Below are 23,865 nucleotides of genomic sequence, written 5' to 3' on the forward strand. Positions count from 1 at the left end.
ACATACCCTTGCTGTCTTCTCCCTAGGAAGTCAAAGTGTGTTGTCTTCAAATCAGTTGATAGCCTAATTTTCCATATCATGGAGTTAAACATGCAAAACAGCAAGTGATATCCCCAATGGACAGGTGGAGAGACTGAGCTTCAGCATGAATAGACAATAGAAAGCAATTTTCTCAATCCCAAGCATGCATAAGAGGTGTCAATATTCAATATCTGGACTGTCTTTTGGCAAAACTCATGATTCATGGCTCATAATCTTTGCTGAGTTTAGAAGATAAACTATGGGAGGATCGGAAGAGAAGTTTCACCCCTCCAGGACTGTGTTCTTTCAAGTGTTTCTAGATACATTTTTAAGTGAATATCAAATGTTAAAAATTCGTTTAAATTCAAAGCGACAAATGAGAAGTTTGTTGATGCTAATATATTTGTAAAGTCAAAATTACAGAAAGAAGCACTCCATCTCAAACATTATAGGAAACTACGTGTCAGAAAAGAAAGTATTTTGGAAAAATAAATGGATAATTCTTTAAATCCAGAATTATTTTTTATCTTCTTTCATCATAGAAATAATTTCATTGTAAACTTCTTGAGGGGCATTCATTGCCCAGATAAAGTCCAAGTGATTGTAAGGAGGAATCTTCTTGTGGTAGGTGAGATTAGAGAGTTTTGGAAGCAAGAGGTCAACGTCTTGAGGGTCAGCCAACCAGTCATTGCCACCGCTCCACACTGCAATTGGCACTCTCATGTCTGTCAAATTATAGTTGGGAGGTGAAGGCTAAAACACAAGAGAGAGAGAACCTCAGTTTTCATAGGTAACTGTGCTTTAAGCCTCAATACTTATCCCTTGGGTAGACTATTTTACCTTAACTGACCCAGATTATTTTATTGAGATATAGTTGACATATAACATTATGTTAGTGTCAGGTATACAACATAATGATTTGATATACATTTATATTGAAAAATGACCACCACAATAAGCCTAGTTAGCATCCATCACCATACACAGTTATAAATTTCTTTTCTTGTGATGAGAACTTTTAAGATTTACTCTCTTGGTAACTTTCAAATATATAATACAGTACCATTAACTATAGTCACCATGTTGTACATTACATCCCCAGGACTTATTTACTTTGTAACTGGAAGTTTGTACATTTTGATCATCTTCACCCATTTTGCCACACTCTACCCCCTGCCTCTGGCAACCACCAATATGTTCTCTGTATCAATGAGCTTGGTTCTTTGGTTTTTTTGTTTTTAGATTCCACATATAAGTGAGATCATACGGTATTTGTCTTTCTCCATCTGACTTATTTCACTTAGAATAATGCCGTCAAGGACCATCCATGTTGTCACAAATGGCATGACCTCGTTTCATAAGTAAATCCTAAACAATGATTGTTCAGAGAAGGTCACCTTTATCCACAGAGCAAAGTGGATGCAATATGTTTTAGATCAGTGTTTCTCAGACTCTAAAGGGCCTGTGAATCACCTGGAGATCTTGTTAAGACAACGATTCTGACGTAGTACATTTGCGGGATTAGCCTAGATTCTGCTTTCCCAGGTGATACTGATGCTGCTGGTCCTTGACCATGCTTAGATAACAATTCTGACAAATCAGAAACTTAGATATTAACACAAATTGAAGGAAGTGGATTTGATTGGATTCTAAGTTTAATAGATTTTTTTCTACCCAAGTACTCTAACGTATGATCTCCTCTAAATTTCTTGAGTCTTTTATTCTGGCTTTGTATTGACTTCCCAGCATGGTTGATCAATAGGTCAGTCAGTTCGCTTTAGGAGCTGTATTTATTGAACTTACCTCATTTTGCTAAATATTGGTTCAAATTCTGAAAAAAGCTATCATCACTCTCATTTCATATTTCTAGAAAATTACCATTCACACATAGATTTTAAACAGGCTTATAAAGCAAGACAAGGGAATAAGAGAATCATTGCTAATTTTCCCACTATTCATAGAGAATTTTGTTAGCTTTTTAGATCATATTCTCAAGAATACTAGTCCAATATGCTAAAATTTTCTGTATTCTCACCTTACATAATAGCCAACTTGCCATAGCAAAATATTATATCGTATGCAATTTTCCATAGTATTTTACTGCTTTGTTATAGTCCCTTATATACTGGAGAAAAGGGAAAAGTGTGGAGAATATCCATAATAATAAACTTACTCTCCTGTACTTATATTCCATGTTCAGAGAGATTCTTAGATGCTAGCTTCTGGATCTTAAGTTAGTGTCACTGCCTCAGTTAGTAGACGGCCATTGTGAGCTGTTATTGGCTTCGTTGGAGGGAGGGTGGACTTGGGATTTGGCATTGCAGGGCCTCCAAGATGGAGTCCTCTGATTACTGATATTAGAGCCCAGTAGAAAGGTAGATTCAAAGAGAGTCTGTATTTTGGGCTTTGAGGAAGTGTTGGTTGGGAATAATAGTGTTTTCAACAAATGTTTAATCTGATGGTGTTCTGAAAACCTCTTTAAAGACATCAAAGATGTAAAAAAGGGGGGATGTCTTCTCTACAGATAGGATATTGTGGTGAAGAGATATAAACCACTTCTAAATACTGAATCATGGAAGTAGATGCAAATAAGTAGGGCTGTTCAGCTACTATTTTAGTGGAAAAATTGGGGGAGGGGTAAGGTGGGGTGGGAAAGGTCTACAAAAATAATGCAAGATACTTCCCTTGTTCAAATTTAGCCGGTGATAATCTGTGGGTTTACCTTCAGCTAAGGCCCTATAGACATTATCCCATTAAATATTGTCAATAACTCCCAGAGTCTGAGTGGAAAGAGGAAAAAATTATTGTCTGCACTCATATTGACCCTAGATAGGAAGGACTCCAAAGCCTGGGCTCTTTGTGCGACAACAAGAAGGAGGAGTGCTCAATATGTCTGTCTAGACTACAAGGCCCCTGTCTGATGAAACATATTTTCAACTTTGAGCTGCAAGTACACCATCCTCCTCTTATATCGGGAAATGTGGTAGAATCACTTCTCTGGTTGTCAACAAAGGAAAGGCTGTTGTTTAAGAAGATGAGAAATTCCAGCTCTATCTCATGAACTGTTAGAATTGTTGGTTTATCATATAACTTAATTGCACCTCAGAAAGGAGAGAACAGTATGCTTGGAGTCTGGGATCCAGGGCAGGTCTGTCCAATGTGGTGAGGGGTGATAAAGTCTAGAAGGCTTCTCTAGTGGTGTAGTAGTGGTGTGGTACTTTGGAGCACACTTGAGGGCAGCTTGAATGAGCACAGACACTGCAGCATGAGTGCACAGTGGGAGAATGGGGGACTGGGATGATGTCTGACATGATGAAGGGATTCCGAGGAAATACTTGTCTGTTTTATAATTTCCTTAAGCTGTGTCTAGGCGCCAAAATTCCTTTGGAAAATATATGCACAGTTATCATAATTTCATCTTCAACCTTTTATATCTTTGCTTTTCGAAATGTGAATAATTTCAACTTTAAGAAGCTTACCTGATCATAGTGCGCCATGTTCTGAACTGGGCTTCCCCAGTCAAAAGCTTGAAATTTTCCGGACTTAATAGCCTAGAGAAATTAAGAACACAAGCAAATAAAAACTCTTCTTGCTGTATAAAAATAAAATTCAAACATTTTCATGTAGATTCTTTTCAATTTAAACAGTGATTAAAAAACATTTTGCTCATTCCAAAAAAAGATTTATCATCCAAGACAAGGTACTTATGCAAGTTTAAATGCAGCTTTACTTGAAATAACTTTTCATGCATGCCAAGTCCTAAAAATAATTCATTTCTTTGCTACCCAAAGTGTCTGTTTTCATAAGATTTTCATTCGCATGGATTGACATTTATTTTCAGGTGGTAGCCACATGCCAGAAAAAATTCTCTGCTAGGACCATTGGACAGAATAGTTTAAGAATGAGCGTTAGGTAAAGTGCTAGGGGTTAAGGCCCACGAAATAAATTTTAACAGCATTTTGAGAAACTATACCTGGGTCCAGTGGAGCATGTTTTGAACTGAAGTTCCCGCTGGGTTGTGTGACAGATACACATCCAAGCGACTCTAGAAAGTAAACATGCATGCAGACACGCACACTTAGACATATATTCAGTTTGCAACAACAGCTAAGATTTAAGTTTTCTGATCTAGGTCACATGTTTAAGGGAAACATTTACTGGAAGGATACAAGCAACACAGTTGTATGTCACTTCAGAGCTTGCAGAGAGCAATTGCATGGGCTATTTTCTCTGATTTGTAGCCACTTAAGGAGGAGAGGTGACCATTGCCATTTTATCAAAATGGGAACTGGGGCTAAAATAAGTTTAGAGAAATGTCCAATGTTACAGAGATAGTAACAAGGTGGAACCAGAGACTTTAACCTAGGTCTCTGAGCCTAAATTCTCAGCTTTTTACTCTTCTCTACCCAGTGCCAGAGGGCAGTGGATGAAATGTTGTATGTAATATCTTCACCAACTGTTATGCTATCCTGCCATCAGGGCCCTAACCCACCTTGATCAGAGCCCAGACAAAAAACTGAAACTCCCTTCTCACACTGTGTAGACATATTCATAATGGATCTTAATGCCACTGTATAGAGAGGGTCTTGGATAGAGTGATACAAATTGAACATCTTCATAGGGGCCCGAAGTGTCTCTCCACATAATTGTCATGCAGAACATGAAATATCTAATTTCCTTATGTTTGTCTTTTATTTTTCTTTTTCTTATAAGGATCTTATTGTTGCAATGCAGTACTCTACGCTGCCTTTTCTTGGTGCAAGAAGGATCGACTGTTCTGTCATACTCCACATACGGAATGACAAACATTCCCAGAACCATGGATATTAACTCCCTTGCAAGAGAGAAAAAGGAGGCTCTTATTTACCACTCAAAATAGAGACTAAGGAAAGTTTCCTTTGCTCACATATATTTCAATATCCACAGAGATGATCACTAGCATTGAGAAAGAGAACTGACTGTCCTTGATTTTCATGAGGTCGGGAGCCATATCTGTCTTTTTCACCACTATGTTCTCAGTGACTACAACACTTAGTAGTGCCTCTACAAGTATTCTTTAGTGAGTAAACTGTAGGTAGAATTATACCATGTTATCAGTGGCCCTGATTTTCTTAGGAGTTCAAGGGTATATGACTAAACTGACAATTTTGAGCTAGGGTAGTTGTCAATGTATAACAGTATTAGTAGCAAAATATATGATATACTGTGAGCCATATGTTTTGTAGTATGCTCTATATGCTTTACATATATTGGCTCATTTAATCTTCACAATAACCCATTTTGTAGATAAGGACACCAGCACAGAAGGATTTAAGTCAGTTCCAAGGATAGGATTTGAATTTAGGTACTTAATCTGAATCCATACTCTTAAATATTTTATGATGTCACATTTTGTCATATATGTTTTAAAACTCCAACTCAGTGCAAGCTAAGTGAAATAGCAGAAAAGGGTCTTGACAAGATCTTACATAAAACGTCGCTCTGAAATAAGTTTTATAAAATTTATGGGAATGACTATCTGCATTAAAAATATTTATCAGAACATTTATTCAGTCCTTACCTGTTTTTTTCCTACAGAGGAGCCTGCCAAAATATATGGTTCAATACCTCACCTCACAGAATTTAAATGTCACTCCAATTACTTAGGTGGTCAGAAGTCAATAGTGAGTTGTTATTTTTTTGTACATATTGTTTACTTTAGGGGGCAATTGGGGTAATGGAAGGGAACTGGAGGGGACACAACTGGGAGCAATGATTTGTGATTTCTTTGGGGCTTATCTGTGTATCATGGACATAATTCTGAAGCTACTCCTAGTTCTTATAAAGTACCATTTCTAAGTTATGATAGGGCAGGTAATCAAAAATTTTGCTCAAAGTACCCTGAATAGAAATTTCAATGCATACAAACCGTGTTCAAGTTCTTATTGTCAAATCCACAAATGATAAATAAGGCATTGCTGCAGATGAGGTTCAACGTCTCACGGGAGCACACTTTAGTAGCAAGAAATTCATCAAAAAAGTTGTGTGGGTAGAATATTTTGTTACCAAATATAATCTGAAAAATAAAAGCAAGTTTTATAAAAAGAGGTTTATGAAAGTCAAGTTGCAGAAAAGACTCATCAATTTGTCTAACCTGCTTGTACAGTTTTGATTAGGCTGATGAGATTTTCATATTTCTATATATTGTTTTAGGAATTTTAAATATGTTCTCTCATTTAATTCCCAAAATGAAGTTGTGGAATGGACAGGGCAGATGTCAATATTGGGTATTTGTTGTTGCATCAAGAACTGCACTGGCTGCTAAGAAGTTATAGTCTAGTTGGGATAATAAGAGTTATGGAATAAAATTATAAAGCAACATGGAAGAATAACATAATTAAGTGCCAAGATATGTGATTTCAGCAATAAATTGTAAAAGGATCAGAAGGGGAAATGGTCACTCCGAGCCATATGTTTAGCAAAGCTTTTAGAAAGACAATGGAGCTATATAGTTTAATAATTGAAAGGATTTGCCCCAACTCTTCTTGAGGAAAGTAGACATTTTGTTATCCCCATTTTATACATGAGAAAACATAAGGCTAATCAATAGTCAGGGTCTTAAGCTAACTAGAAATGGATTGTAGCTAGAAGCCTGATCCAAGCCCATGACTTGAGGTCTAATGCTTTTTTTTCTTTTTTTTAATCATTCTCTGCATTGTGTATCAGGAAATCTGAGTACAAGAAGGAAATAAACAGGTTCTGAATCACTGTAGAGAGTAAATATACTCAGGGTCATCACAAAATTTCACATTTTGAATAAAAATTTTCCAAATGTAGTTTGACTACAGATACTGTCTCTTAGATTTTAGACACATGTTAATTTAGAGTGAAAAGAAATTAATAATACAAAACCACAGAAGGAAATGGCATCACTACATTTTGTAGCCTGAGGTTAAACTGTGTCCTAAGGGCAACTGTATGCAGGTATATGTGTAGGTTTTGGTAGATGGGAGTGGTCAGTGATTAAGTGTTAGAAAAAGTAAAGATTATTAATTCCCTACAATGGATGCCTACTGTTCAAGGCACTTAATATTTATGGTTTGTTGAAATCTATGCTATGGCCATATTCAATTTAAAAAAGATGGAGCTCTTAGGAAAAGGCTTGGAACACTAAGAGTTTTTGATGAGGCATCTCAAAGTCCTTGCTCACTCAACCATTGCTTTTCTCATTCTCCTTTTCCCTTCACTTTCCTTACTTTCCTGTCCTTCCTCTTCCCAGTTTTCTTGGCCCAGGTAGTTCAGGCTTCATATTTGACTATTTTTGGGGGTTTTTATTTCCCCTTCCTTGCTCCAGGGATGGAATCACAGCCTTGACATAGCTGTGTGAAGTGCTTGGTAAGTAAAACATCTACACAGGAGCAAAAACACTCCCAGGCATTACTAACCCACAGGAAGTAATCAAGAACAAAAAATTAAGTTGGGGATGTACAGGCTGTAATGGGGATTCAAACATGGTCAGTACTATTCAAGAAATAATATACATCTGTGCGCTTCCATTTTTGGATATAAACATGATTGCCCACCAGGTGTTTTTGTTATCTTTCCATCACTTTGAAACTCATGGAGAATTTGATATCTTAGATTCAGTGAAAGAGAATCACATACCTTGAAGAGGAATGGAGGAATAAGTGTAAGTTTGTTTATCAGGCTTTTCGTATACTTCACAGTGGCAACTGGAGCTAATGCATAAAAGGCTTTAATTCTTTTAGCCAGCTTGGGAATGGTAGAAAAGGCAATAAAACCTGAAACAGAACAACAAGGAACCAGTGAAGAAGGGGTGTGTGTGTATGTGTGTGTGCTTTTGCTCAAGAGAACCCAAGCTTATGCCCACTCCCTGGAGGCAGCCTGCATTTAAAGACTAATCGACAAGTGCGTAAATAGGCTCAGCCATGTAGTCCCACTTGAGAAGACTCTGAAGACCCACCTCATACAGAGTTGGCTGAGACCTCCTTCGTGTCTTTACATACTCTGCACTTTATTTTTTAATCTTTGTTATTTTCTCTGCCTCCTCCAAATAGAGTATAAGAAGTTGGAAGACAGAGATTTTGAGCTATTTTATTTATTGTTGTATTCTTACGACATATTGTAGGTGCCCCATCAATGTGGTTGAATGAGTGGAATGAATTGTCCAGAGTCCATTTGGTATATGTTTCAGAACATGGGCTTGGGGATTAGAATGCCTGAGCTGGTATCTGAGCCACACTATTTGTCATAATTATGTTACCTCACACAAATTATTTACCCCCTGTTTTGTTTCCCCACATATACAACAGAAATAACAATTCTTCCTATATTGTTGGGTTGCAGTATGCATTACAGTATGTAATGAATGGAAAGCAATTATCATGATGACCAGCATGCCTGCATAACAACTGGAAAGGGATCTATACAAACTGAGCTACTTGCCTTGACTCCTTTTACCTACCAATGGTGGTACCCTGGGAATGGCCAACATAGTGTAGCGTCTCTTGTCCAGTTTTCTTTAAAATGAAGTCGATTGTAGATGGGAGGTCATATTTAGCCATTTCATCAAAGCTACAAGAAAAAAAATAACTGAATACCTTTCCTTGCTATAATTTCTAAAAGTCAAACATATTTATAGCTAAGGCTCCCTTTGAGAAATAAAAAACTAGATTCTCTAAGCTTTGTTGCATAAAGACCATTAGTGAGTGTCAGGTGCTCTTTGGGATGGCTTCTTATAAATAACTGACATCATTTCTGAAGCACAGCATTACAGTGGCAATTTAAGCCAAACAAGATAGTATCCGTAGCTGGAGACTATTTCTATCCCTGAAACTGAAGTTCAGATTTAATAATCATTTGTATGCAGTGTTCTACTGCCATTTAATAGGAGCCATATCCTTCTCCATTTTATTCTTCACAAATCAGCCAGAACGTTTTTTTGAAAATGAACACAGGATTATGCCACTCCCCTGTCTAAACCTTCTCAGTGGTTTCTCCTTACATTTAGAATGAGCTCCAAGGGCTTCATTATCTGGCCTTTGTCAGCCTCTCTAGTCTCCTTTCACGTCACTCTCCCTCTTCCTCCCTGCACCGGGGACCCACAGGCTTCTTCTCAGTTCTGAACTCTCAGAGCACTTTTGTACCTTGGAATCATCACCCAAATTCTCTTCCGTTCTCCACGTCCATTAGTAATTTCCAGAAATAAGGCACAAGGGAGCCGGTGATAGAAAACCTTTGGTAATCTTTCTGTGGTGTGCAAATTATTCCTCCCCCTCCCCCACTTTGCTGTTATTGATGACTCAAGTTCCTGTCCTTAAACCCCTAACTGGGTTTAACATCCTCTTGAATCCGTATCGATATGCCTTTCAGAATCTTCTAAGGGCAGTGAATTTCTTTGCTTCAGGCATTTTGCTCATTCTGTTTGGAAAAGCATATTCCTGGAATCTCTAATTAATGGGTACTGAGATCATAGAAAGTTTGGAGGAAACGTTACCCTTGGAATGAGGTGTATGGAAGAATTCAAGAAGGGATTAGGACAAAAATGCCCTCCTTCTCTTCCTACTTGGAGTGTGATATATTAAAAAGGGACTGGATTGGACTACCCATGCATGAATACCTGTGCTTTTTAAACTCAATGTTTATTGTTAATTGCCCATTTTTCATTGCCCCTTTTCTTTACCTGAAAGCCCAGAATTCAACTGAATCTGGTGAATAGTATATATTTCTCCTGGCCCAGGTATTTCCTCTGCTGTTCCCCAGCCACACATCATAACCAGCATCTGCCAGAAGGAAGCCCAGGCTATTGTTGGGCAAGTTGGAAATCCAGTTCGAGGCCGATGCTAGCAAACCATGCTGCAAAAACACAACAGGTCTCTGGCCTAAAGAAGAAAATTGTTTAAGAGCTTTATAAATTCATTCCTTGTTCTAAGAAAAACATGAAGATAGAAACAGATTTTCATATACCTAGTATTAAATACATTTGCTTGATTGAGTTGAATATTTTGAATATGTTATCTTATTGTGGTGATAATTTTTCAGATGACAAAATTTATGCAATGGTACAATTTAAATATGTGCAGTTTATTGTATTCCAATGATATCTCAAAACGCTATTGACAAAATTATGGCTAAGGGTATTCAGCATGATGTTAATTTAAGTGGTTAAGTTATGGGTGGTCTTGCTTAATTTTATTCTTTTTCTACTTCACAATTTTTGTAAAATGAGAAAAAGAAAATTGCTAATATTACTAAAAACATTACTACAAAAATGACCTTTATCTGTTGAGGAAACAAGCTTCTAATTGCCTCCCCATTCTGCCCTTTGTAACAGTAATGCAATCCTGGCTAATTCCTCCTGGTCCTCTAGAACTCAGTTGAGTTATTATTTCAGAGAGCAAGCTTTCCTTGACTTCCCCTAAGTGGGCTATATACATTTATCAGCACTTCCAGTTTGATATTCTGTGCACAGTTCTAACATTGCACTTATCACATATTATTAGAATCATCTGTTTATTTATCTGTCTCATTGACTTGATGCTGATCTCCTCGAATACTGGAGATACAGATTTGTTATTATTGCATTCCCAGAATAAGCAAGACTCATTAAGTCCTTAGGAAGAAATGGAAGGAGGGGCAGGGGGAGGAAAAAAACAAGGAAGAGAAGAAGGGAGGAAAAGAGAGAGAAAGAGGGAGGGAAAAAGAGGAAAAGGGAAAGAGGAAAAGAGAAAGAGAGAAAAACGAAGGAAAGGTTGAAGGTTATACCTCTATTCTCTGAATTTTTCTTCCCGTAAGGAATTCTGTTGATCTCAAGGATATAACCATCTTCAGTCACAACTATATATTCTTCACTTGGGTATCCCCAATAGGAAATCATCTGACTCTGATGATTCAGAAAAAAACAAATCTTTAAGTTTTAGTTGACTTTTAAAATGCATCTAGTAAGCAGATATTGTTAATGATTTTTAATTGGTCATGTAAAAGCTTAAATTCTCTGTGATTCTAAATCATGGTAGTATTTCTTAGTTTTATGGATTTTTCCCTCTGGCAACTTACAATATTCATAGCTACTTCAGGGCTTTCCGGATTTAATTTTCCGAAGAAACCATGTGTAGTTCCAAGTGCAGAGATCAAACTTGCTGTTGTTAATAACAACCACATTTTGGTCCTGCCTGAAACAGAAGAATAACCCATGTCGTGGTTAACCTATCACACTTTTATAATACTCTTATTTTGTGCTTATTTTACCTTCATGCAAAGTAGAGAAATCTTAGGTTTGATTATATTTTGTTAGGTAATAAACTGGGGCAAGTGAATGTGAGCACAGTCATCTTAAGGTGTAACATGTTTTTGGTCTATTGATTCCTTTTGTTTAACAACATTTCCATTTGGTTTTCAAGTCATATTGAATGGAGCTTAACTGAAAAAAATCCCTTCTAATTGTCTAGCATAACATCACATTCTTATTATCCCTTATGTTTAAGGCTTTTGCCAACTGTCTTTGAGAGTCTAATGTGGGGGGTGCGTGGTACTTTGTGGTCATTTGAATTTTTCTAGATTCAATCTCAATATAATGTGCATTTAAATCTATCATTATATCCTTACTATTGTTTCTAATAGCTACTTCATAAATATTTATTGATTTGAGGTAATCATGTGGATCTAAAAGCTACCACCATCTTAGGGACTGCCCAGTGGCATAGCGGTTAAGTTCACGTGCTCCACTTCTGGGGGCTGGATCCCATGTGCATACCTATGTACAACTGATCCAGCCATGGTGTAGCAGGCATCCCACATATAAATTAGAGGAAGATAGGTACAGATGGTAGCTCAGGGCTAATCTTCCTCACACAAAAAAAAGAAAGAGCTTCCACCATCTTCTCAAAATGCTACCATAACTAGAGTATTGTGTGAATATAATTTCAGGAAAATCATTGCTTTTTAAATTTTTTGCTGAGATGCTACCTAATTGAAATTGCTTAGGTAAGTCTCAGTAAATAGAAATTGAGAATCTATTGGGTGGTACACTATCTTTTTTACAAATAGTTAACAAAAAAAGGAAAATTAATATCATGATTTGAAAAAGATTCTAGTGATTTTTTAATTCAACCCACTAATATTTTACAGGTAAGAAATAGCAACCTACTTCTTAGAAAACTTAAAGATAATTTCAAGTAGACTGAATTAGTGCTAATGTTAAAATGATCAGTCTTTCATATAATTGCTCTATCAAAATTCTTAAGCTTTTTCATCTATTTTTAAAAAGCTGAAAAAATGTTAACCATAAAGTGTCTGCACCTATTATGACAAAAAATTAATTTTCTTAGTATCTAATTAGCTTTTATAATTCAGTAAGAAAAAGACCAACAAATTCATATAAATTGGTATAGTACATGCAAAAGCTTTTCATAGAAAGAGATGTAGTTTAAAACCTTTAGACAAAAACATTTGCAAATATTCTCAATTACATTCATAATTAATGAAACGTAAATTAAAACTATAATGTTCTAACAGATTCCACCTATCAAATAAAGATTGACATTTTATAGTGATGGCAAAGTTGAGTGAAACAGAAACATAAATGCTGTTCGTAGGAACGTGAATTTTTGTGAGGTCTTTCAAGAAGAACATGGCAATATACATGAAAATTTCAAATATATATCCCTTCCATTCTATGTTTAGAAATTTAACCTCAAATATAATCACAAATGTGTTGAAAAAGGAATGTACAAAGATTTTGCTTACAGCATTGTTTATAACAGGAAAGATTGGGAAGGACCTAAATGCCCATCAGCAGAGAACATAATTTTATAACTTATTGTGCAACCATACAGCAGAATGCCATGCAAATTGCTTTCAAGAAAAAACTGAGGTAGATCTGTATGTGCTTACATGAAAAGTTATCTCAGATGGATTGTAAAAGCAAGGCACAGAATACAGTGCCTTCGGTATCTACAGTATAGTATATATAGCACCATTTATGAAAATAAAAATGTATCATTTAAATGTAAAATAAAACACTGAAAGTGTTAAGCTTTTTATGGTTGTAAAGCAACTGGTCTAATAGTTGGGCCACAGACATAAATTCTATTAGATTTATCTTAATATTTTTATAAGATAAAATCCATTTACCTTAAAAATGAATTTTTAACTAAAATCTGTCTTTACAATGCTATTTTAGGAACGAACACACTAATACATAAAGACCAATAAGCACTGTTCTAACATTCAAACCAGAAGGCTTTGATCAAATATTTCAGGAATCCATCATTTTATACCATCCATTCCCTCCATAAAGTAACTTACCATTGCAAAGTGAGGAGGCTTAACCTAGGGTTTGGGTTATAGGACATCTAAACAACCCAGTCATACACATCAGCTCAAAGATGTTCAGAGGCAGAATAAGTGTCCTCAAAATGCCTGACGGCAAGTTGTAGGAGAAAGTAGTAGCTAACATTTACAGAGGGCTTGCTGTGTGCTGGGCACTGCATTCCATACGCCATGTGTGCAAGAAGTTACCTTCCCTAAGATGGTCTCCTTTCTATAAAACAGGGTCAGTAATAGTGCTTGTCCCTAAGTTATTATGAGAATCCATTCAGATAGTGAAGGCAAAGTTCTTAACATGCTAGGCATCTAGTAAATGCTGGATAACTACGTTTACTATTACTGTCATCTCATTTAATTCTCATGATAACCCTGCAAAGTAGGTAGCACATATTCTCCATTTTACAGATGAGAAAGCCAAGGCTAAAAGAGGACTTTCCCAACAAGTATGTAGAAAGCAGATAAGCCCATATTCAAGAGTAGGTAGCCTGTCTCCAAAGATTATGTTCTTCGCCACTGTAATTCTTCTTTAGGATGACCCTAGGCCAGCATCTATAATGAACTACTTGGCACATCCCCAGAGAGATTTACATAATTTGGTCCAAACTTGTCTTGAGGGATTTATAATTTGAAGAAGTACATTGGCAGCCTGTGAAGTTCAACAACAGTATTAATAACAGTTAATTTAACAGCAGTCGGTTTGGATGAAGTGAAATTATTCAATATAGGATATCAATACAGACAGGTCATATGATGTTAGAGGACTGGGCTAGTGCGTCTCAAAAGGGAGAATAAGAGAGATTAGATTTTCGCTTTAGACACTCATTACAAAATGCTAAATTAATAAAGAAATTTGTCATCCAATAATTAAGAATTTCATGTATAAGTAAAAAATAAAAGACAAATAAATCAAATCCTAGAAGAATAAGCCCTAATTCAAATAGTCCCATTTATATAGATGAATACAGAATGAATATTTAGACCTTTAAAAAATGTAACAGAGAAAAAATGAATCTAATAACTCGAATATTACATTCACTCAGTAGAAGTTATACTCACAGTCTCCTCAGAAACAGTAAGGATTATGTTTCTCTAGGTGTTTAGTATTGTGGTTACTGGCACATTTGCTTCTTATATACAAAACCTTCAACAATGGCCAGAATTAGTCATCCACTGATTAAATTGCCGTAAAGTCTTTATATCTGGACAGCATCTAATTGTAAAAGGACAAACCTAAAAATCAAATACTGCATTCAATAATATCACGTTATTGAATTCACACCTTAAACTTTTAACAACTACAAATATTGGCCAAAGGAGTTTTGATGATTAAAAATGATTTAGAAAACATTAAAAAAATGATTCTTGATAGCTTAAAGATATAAAAACTGTTGAACCAAAAGCATAATGCAAATGATTATGTAGTATGGCTCAGATAAAGAGGCTTAAGATGACAAAAGGCCTCTTCTTGATTTTTGAAAATACAGTGCATAAACTATTCTGACTGGATGGTTAGATAACCTCCTGAAAATGAATGTAATCAGCAAGGATTAGCATTTAGTCTTTGACCAGGGTCTCTAAGCCCGTAGATAATGTTCTAGCTAATATAGAAAACCCAGCCCTGCCCTTTAAAAACACATAGGTAGCGCCATTTCTTTATATACACATGAGTTGTGCAACTAAAAGTTATATTTTATTTTATTATGCATTTTATTATTTATTTTATTTATGCACTTTTAAAGGGCAGGGCTGGGTTTTCTATGATCTTTTACAACCACTGTAAGCATCTGTATCTCATGGGAAAGGAAAAAGACAGCCATGCTGTGACTTGTTAAAATAGTTGGTAACTTATTTTTTGCAATAATTTTTTTATTAGTACCTAAATAACTAATAGAAATGGTGAAGAAGTAATTGTTGAAAAGAACAAAATGGCAAGCTGTAAATCAACAACTGTCCACCAAACATCACAACACAACTAAGTGAACTTGCACTGTTTGAATAAAGTAGGACAAAATTCAGGATATATCAAATAGCACGTGTATTTACACATTTTTGTGTTACTGATATCTCACCTTCGCTCAACTCTAGTTGATTTTTATTGACAGCAGAATTTTCGAAAGGGAAAGACGGTAACACATTCTTGTAAGGATCAATATGGAAGGAGAGGGTTTTACTAGCTATTCTAATACAATTTGAATTTACTTCACCAGCAGATAGGAAGCAGATTAACCATGTTTCTTCATGTCATCGTTTGTATGTGTTTAAACAGGAGAATGGAAGAGTGTCTCTTTGGCCTTTTACTGTGATGGAAGAGGATTTGGAGTCAGAGTCTGGACATATATAAATCCTAGTAGTCTTTGATAGAGGTCTATGATTCTTACTATGATAATGCAGCCAAATAGCCAAACACGCTTTTGTTACTTTATAAGTACCTTAAATTCTGATTAGCTAGGGGTAATTTTGGTAGTCACATAAATTAATAAAGAGGACGGTTTCCAGTGGCCAACATATAGTAAGGTCCATGAAGAAATATGATGCTTTCTCTACTCATAGCAGTCTCCTTAACTTTCCTAACTCTTCTTCTGTCCTTTCCCCTTGTTAACTCTCCTTCATCTTTAGGTCTCAGCTTAGCCATTACTTCCCTGAGGAACACCACCCTGACACTGTTCTTCATCTCTCCATATTGGGGCAGAGACTTTTTGTATGCATTATCATGGAACCCTATAGTTATAGGACTTGTTGATTGATAGGCTTTTTGTTAGGTCACTTCACTGGACACAACACACACAGACACACACACACACTCCTTAAGTAAATTCCTTAAATGCGGGGACTCCAATTTGTTCAACCACTATCCTATGCTCAGTGCCTGCCACTTGCTTGGAACAAAATACATTATCAATACATATTTGATGAAAAATGATTAAAGAAAAATAATTACAAAATCACCTATGCACACATGCATGGGCATACCACATATACACTTTGCTACAGTAAACTACCTGATGGAGATAAAATAATTATGAAATTAATTTAATGAAATTATAACACAGAGGAGAATATTTAAATATACATGAGAAAACAATATATGTATTAGAAAATTACTATCTCTTGTTTCATATGCTGATGATAAGAAATTTTGATAACAAAAATAGAAAGCAACTTATAAACTACTGAAAGAAAAGAGGTAATTTAAGAGTTGTACAAATTGTTCCATGAAAACCACCTTGACCCCATGATCTTTGGGATAGACATTAACAAACATCATTGGTGCAATTAATGCTTGAGACTTTAATTCGGACAAATGAAAACATGAATCTGCTGTGGAAACCATCTTTGAATCAGGCCACAATGTTGAGACAAGAGGTCAAGGACAAGAGGAATGGTTGTAACTATAGAACCATACGTTGTATGATTCTAGGCAAATTACTCACTCACTGGGCCTTAGTTTATGGCCCAGTTTATTTAGTTTATGTCCATTATTTAGTTTAAGCCCATTACTTAGTTTATGTAATAAATTATATAATAATAACAATATCTGCCCAACTTACCTGGTAGGTTTATCATACAAGTATCCTCATTTCCTTTTGTTGCTTGGCATCTTTTCCTCAAGATTCAAGATTCACTTCAAATGTCACCTCCAGGGTAAGGAATTCTCTGACTCTGCAGAGTTAATAGGCTCTTCCCCTAGTTGTCCTAGATCTTTATCTGTACCGCTGTGCTAGCACTTTCCATATTTATATATAAGCTGTGTTCCTATTTAGAAAACAGAAACGTAGGACCTTTAAGATGAATTAAATAATGGACAGACACATGAATGAGCACATGAATACAGATTGGAAGATTTAAAGAAATAGAGAAGTAAATATAAGATAGTGTTTTCAATAGTGTTTTGTGTTGGTCTTACTAAAGAAACATAACAAGATCCACAAGGTTATGCTAGCCTACTTACAAGAAGATGCTATCCCATACATAGTGTGGAAATTTCTTCATTTTTGTTTTTGGACAGAGGGTAGAAAACCATAATCTAAATGCATGGGCTTTAGGGTCAAACAGACTAAGTTCAAGTTCTTGCATCGTCATCTATTGCCTGCATGAACTGATATTAGCTTTAGCCTCTCACCTCCCTCATTTGTAAAATCAAGACAATAGTGCCTACCTCTCAGTTGTTTTTATAAAAATTAAATAAGATAATTTATACAATTTACTTAGCATGAGATATGGCATAGTTACTAAATAAATGGTACTTTTTATGTACATAATGAATAATTTGACTAGTTGCTTAAGGACTCATTCATCTATTGATCAACTATGTATTGTGTCTGTTATATGCTTGAAACTGTCTCAGAAGCTGGAAATACAGTCTTAAAAAAGGCAACCAGGGGGCCAGCCCTGTGATATAGTGGTTAAGTTCAGCACTCTTCGCATTGGCGGCCCTGGTTTGTGGGTTTGGATCCCAGGCATGGACCTACACCACTCATCAACCATGCTTGGCAGTGACTCACATATAAAGCGGAGGAAGATTGACACAGATTTTAGCTCAGGGCTAACCTTCGTCACCAAGAAAAAAAAAGGCAACCAGGTTCCTACCCTCTAGGAGCATATATTTTAGGCACAGAGAGAGACAGCAAATAAATAGATAAAAGTCTACATAGATTATGAACAGCTCTGTGAAGAAACAGAGACTATGTGAAAGAGAGTAACCATACTACTTAGGATGAGGCAGATAGGGAAGGTTTCTCTGAGGAGGAAGCTGAGACCTGAATGAGTAGAAGGAACCAGTGTATGAAGAGCCAATGAAAAAGCATTCCAGGTAGAGGTAAGAGCAAATGCAAACACCACGAAGTGGAAAAGGACTTGTCATGTTCAAGGAGCAGAAAAGAGGACAATGTGACTGGAGCACAATGAGTAAGCATGAGAGTGGTACAAGCTGATGCTGGGAAAGCAGACAGGACCAGAGCATTTGCCTCAGTCAGTCCATTACAAGGAACTGTGATTTCATTTTAAGAGTTGAAGGGTTTAAGCAGGGGAGTGACTTAACTTCAGGGTCAAGAAATGACTGTATATATAAAAATATTGAAAAATGGAGGCAAAAATGAGAACAGGACCACCAGTTAGGAGCTTTTGCAATACTCCACTTGAAAGGTGTTGAAGTCTTTGATCAGAACGGTAGTAGAGAAGATAAAAAGAATTGATTCAAGATACATCCCAGATGTTAGTCTGGGAAAATTTGCCAACACATTTGATTCAGCAGGGGTCAGGGTGAAGGTAAAACAGGAAACAGGAAGGACTCACAGATTTTTGCATTAACCAGCTGGGTGGATGGTGATACCAATTACATAGAGAAGTCTAAGGAAAAATGGATTGAGTTTGAAGGTAGGAAGTCAAGAAATCCATTTTTGATATATTTGACACCAGAGGAAAATTAAAGGTAGGTAGGTTTTCATATGAGTCTGGAGTTCAAGAAAATCACCTATATTGGAGATACAAATGTGGGCATGATTAGTGTACAGATGGTATGTAAACCTTGGGATAGGATGAGATCATCTAGAGAAATAGCTCTCAATTTTGCCTACATTTGAATCACCTGGGAAACTTTTAAATACAGGTGGCAATTCTCCAGCACCAATCAATTGAATCAGAAGCCCTAGGGTGATAACCGGACGTCAGTATTAAGAGAAAGCAAAACCTTCATGTGAATTCTGATGCATTCATGAGAAGTGAAAACCTGTGACCAAGGGACAGATTGTAGATGGAGAAGAGAAAATGGTCCCAGACTGAGCTCTGAGGCAGTACAATACTTAGAGACCTAAGATTTCTAGCAAAGGGAACTGACAAGAAGGAGCCAGGTAGCCTGAAAGCAGACAAACGTGGTCCCCTCAAGAGAGGAGAGTGTTTCGAAAAAGTGTGGCTAACTGGTTTCAGTGCTACTAAGAGGTCAAGTATGATGAGGACAGATGTAGAGTTTTAAAATTTATTTTCTATTAAAGCATAATATACATACAGTAAAATGTGCACATCTTAAGTACACATTTTGATTACTTTGTGTACCTGTACACACTGGAGTAACTGCCATACATGTCAAGATATGGAATGTTTCCAACATCCCATAAGGTGCTCCTTCCCAGTTCATATCTCCCTCACCCCCAGGAGATGACTGATTTTCTGACTTATACAGCTATGGGTTCGTTTTGCCCAGTTTTAAACATTTTTTGAATGGAACTCTACAGTACGTATTCTTTGTGTCTTGCTTCTTTTGCAGAACTTTATTTATGTGAGCTTCATCTATGTTATTTCATCTATCAATAGCTTGTACTTTTTGTAGCTCAATGGTTTCCAATTGTATAAATTTACTACAATTCATCCAGTCTCCTGTTTTTAGATTTATGGGTTGTTTCCAGTTTGTTGGCACTTGTGAATAAGGCTGCTATATACATGTCTTTTGATGGACATATCAAAATTCCAGTTTTCAATTCCAATGGGTAGATTCCTATGGATGGAATTGCTGTGTCATTAGGATACATATGCATTTAACTTTATTAGATCCTGCCACACACTTTTCCAAAGAGTTGTACCAGTTTACACCTCCTCCGGCAATAAATGAGAATTCCAGTTTTTCTATATATTCACTAAGACCTAGTACTGTCATTCTTTTTATTTTTAAGCATTCTGGTAGGTGTGAAGTGATATTTCATTGCAGGTTTAATTTGGCTTTCCTTGATAAATAATGACAGATATTTTCATAAACTTATTGGACATTTATATATCCTCTTTGTGAAGCACCTGTTCAAATCTTTTGGTCAATTTCATTGAATTCTCTCCTTTTATTATTGATTTGCAGGAATCCTCTCTGTATTTTGGATATCAGCCATTTGTTAGATGCATGTGTTGTGAATATTTTCTCCTTGTTTCTCAGTAGCTTGCTTTTACAATCCCTTAATGGAATCTCTTGATGAAAAGTACATTAATTTTAATGAAATCTAATTTCTCAATCCTTTTATGGTGCTTTTTGTTTCAAAAGTAAAAAATCTGCCTTCATGTAGGTCATGAACTTATGTTTTCCTCTAGAAAATTTGTTGTTCTACAGTTCATCTTTAGGTTTCTAATCTGTATCAATTTTATTTTTGTATTTGGGGAGAGGAAGGGTCAAGGTTAATTTTCTCTACACAGATTACTTGCTGCAGCAAACTTCCCCCCACTGAATTGCAGTGTCACCTTTATCATTAATCAGATGTGGGCCTGGTTTGGACTCCATTCTATTCCATTGATTGCCCATATTCTAAAAAGTGGCCATAATCTTTCCTCATATTTTGAGATATTTTTCTTTTATGTGTGACGTGATGGGAGGGGTGAGGGAAGTATGTGGTTCATGATTGCTTAACACTTTCATGAATTATTTGTTGGATCAAAAAGTGTAAGTTCTTCCACTCTACTTTGACATTTAAATGGAATGCAACAGTATGAGAAAGAATCTGCTCTCTAAACACCTGTCCTCTCATAAATATTTCAAAGTCTCACAATGAACGTAGTATAATTCTTACTCCTGCCACATTTGTTGTCAACATTCACAATTTATAATTCAGATCTTTCCAGTTCAAAATAGCATTTAACTTAGTAACTGAAGATTCAGCATACACATCGTAGCTTAGTTTTGAATCAGGCAGTAAGTCTAAGGCCACCTGTCTGCTTTGAAACAGTCAACGCATATGAAAAGAATTGAGCAAGAACCAGTGGGAGGGCCCTTCCTTGTAAAGCTAGGCCAAGCTTATGTACACTGCACAGTCGTCTTCTGCTTCATAATCTCTTTGAGTGGCAAGCACACTTGAAGCTAAAGAAAGCTGTGGCCCCTCTCCCCAACAACGTATTACATATGCATATACACAAAACGTTACCTAAATTTTTGAGGGCTTGTGCAGACTCCCTGAGGTCCACACATGAAGAATATCTGTTCCAGCTGAATCACCATGTCTTAGGAGTCAAACTATTTATAATGTAATTTGTTATGTTCCCCTTTCTGACTTTTCTTATTTGACAGTGAGAAGGAATGTTTTCACAGTCGTGCAAGTTCAAAATACTAGAATTATTTTTGATAAACTTATCTACTCTTGAAATTCAATCAGTCCCCAAGTCCTAGTATTTCTGTCTTTGAGACATCTCCTTTTTATTGTTCATTGATTTCCATTCCTCATTTCATCATGCTATTCTAGGCTTTTATTACATCTCACTTAGGATTTTTGCTGTCACTCTTAACTTGTATTCTGGACTCTAATCTATTATTCAATGCATCACCAAAGTGCTACCCAATTTGAATCCTAAAGTGCAAGGCCAATCATATCACCTCTTGCCTTGGAAACTTACATTGATTCCTGCTGTCCCAAGAATAGACTTCAAATAGAAAAGTATGTATTTCATTCAACGAATAGGGATTTTTTAGAGAATCTTCTTGGTTCCAGGAAATGGAGTGTTCCTAAAATTCCCAGCCACAATTGATGTCCCTTTGCTTATGACCTCCTATTGTACCTTGATGACAATAAATCTCATTTTGACCTGTATGTATTGCTTCTTAATGACTTCAGAGCATTCCCTATTAGTTCAAGAAGATGAACTTCATTAGAACACATTTATATCACTATAGGCCATGGTGTAGAGCTTTTTACTCAGCAAGTGCTTAGTATTTCAAATGTTAAATGAATTAGCTTGTTTCTAGCATCATTTCTCAAATACATGAGATGACTCTGTGTTTAGTAAACGAGTTTATTTGATTGTCTTCATGACATTCCAAAATTTCTTTATCACTTGAGAGTGATTATATTGTCATTACAACTGCTCCTAGAAACCCAGAGTGAGCTCATCGCTCTGAATAGTTGACACTGACATTATAAGGGACAGATGTTCATAACTTGGGGCTTATATAAACGTGTATGTATTTACATATGTGCATTTCTTTCTATGTTATTTATGTATTTGTTATGAGATAACATTGGTCTAGAACATTATATAGATTTCAGGTATACATCATTGTATTTCTGTGTAGACTACGTCATGTTCACCGCCCAAAGACTAATTGCCATCCATCACTGTACCCACGTGCCCTTTTACTCCTTTTGTCCTCCCTCCTCCCTCATTCCCCCTTGGTTACCACCAATCTAATCTCTGTATCTATGTGTTTGCTGTTGTATGTCTGTGCATTTCTAAGGCGAGTAGCTCCATGGCTTCCATTAGATTCCCAAATTTATCCTTAACCCATAAAAATGTTAAAAATCATTAAGAGCAGATCGTGTCTAACAATCCTTCATATAACAATTACAAAGTTCTCAATAAATGCATGTCAAATGAGACTGAATGGTAGTGAATAGAAGAAGGAAAAATATTCACAATGAGAGAAGAATTCCCAATAGTAAAAATTGTGATCCAAAAGGTTATTTTACATGCATTATAAATTCAATGTCAGCACTGAAAAATAATGATATAGGTAATAACTTAGTAATGAATATTTCTGTAACTCTATTTCATAGAACTAAAATATTACAGTAACTCTTAAGGAATATTGTGGAAGAATATGAAAAATGAATAGTAGCATTAAGAAAGAACAGTTCCATTGTCAATAAAACCCAGAGCTTTCATCTAGGAAAGATTTCTTTATTGTGTCAATCATTTCATAGTAAGTGTACTAAAGTGCTCCATGCCCCCAGATCAAATCCAATTGATTGTAGGAGGCAAAGACAGAAGGTGAAATAGGTTATGGATTTGATAGAGTAAATTGCTGGTATCCTTACAGTCAAACGGTAAGAGCTTTTCTCATCCACAGTGCAAGCGAGATTTTCTTGTTAGTCACATGGTACTGTGGATGAGTAGGCTAAGTGAATACAAGGAAAGAAAAGAGTTTTCAACCAATAATCACACTTACAAGCAACATTAGGTCAATGTAAAACCATGATTTACTAGAAGACAATGTGTATATTATTTATATTATTATTATTAGTGAAAGTGAGTTGGCTTTAAAATGTACAGCTTCTAGAAAAAAGACCACATACCAGAGTATACCAGATCCCAGAGTATACCTGGCAAGCTTTGGTGCCCTTCTACACACAGACTGAGATTAGAGGAGAGACAATATTTGTATTCCTAATCTTTAAGGCAATAGCAAAATAGATTGTTGAAAAGCAAACCAGATTTTCTTTGTTGACTGTTTCGAAGAAACAAAGATAGGTGTGTTTCAGAATTTCTAGACATAGACCAGTCTGGGGTGCTGACTATTCTCCTAATCTGGCCAATTGGTCTTGCATTGAACCCTTAGGTCTAGAGATAAGGGTGTTGATCTCATTCTTAGAGTCAACAAGTTCCAGTCCTAATCCTGCTGAGGTCCGTCCCTTGTCCTCGTCTCCTGCCACCCCTACTTGGGTAAAACCAGTTTAGAAGAGTCCTTAACAAAATGGAGGCAAGTAGAGAGTTGAGGATGGAAATCAAGGAGGCTTTGTCCAAGAGACAGAGAGATTGGGATAGAATTAGGGAAAACTATTT

At 36.1% G+C, this 23,865-nt stretch overlaps 1 protein-coding gene across 1 annotated transcript; it reads right to left on the bottom strand.

Moving 5' to 3' along the window:
• Positions 1–537: 537 nt before the first annotated feature.
• Positions 538–11,202, bottom strand: LOC124236060 (gastric triacylglycerol lipase). The gene is made up of 9 exons (XM_046654717.1): positions 11,077–11,202; positions 10,786–10,903; positions 9,704–9,902; positions 8,486–8,595; positions 7,666–7,802; positions 5,930–6,076; positions 3,995–4,066; positions 3,501–3,572; positions 538–774 (listed from the first exon to the last, which is right to left on the bottom strand). Exons 1-9 carry the CDS (start codon positions 11,179–11,181, stop codon positions 538–540), a joined length of 1,197 nt encoding a protein of 398 aa, XP_046510673.1. The 5' UTR covers positions 11,182–11,202.
• Between the last annotated feature and the right edge of the window lie 12,663 nt (positions 11,203–23,865).

Source organism: Equus quagga, chromosome 2 (assembly GCF_021613505.1).
Source record: "Equus quagga isolate Etosha38 chromosome 2, UCLA_HA_Equagga_1.0, whole genome shotgun sequence".
NCBI classification, from domain to species: domain Eukaryota; kingdom Metazoa; phylum Chordata; class Mammalia; order Perissodactyla; family Equidae; genus Equus; species Equus quagga.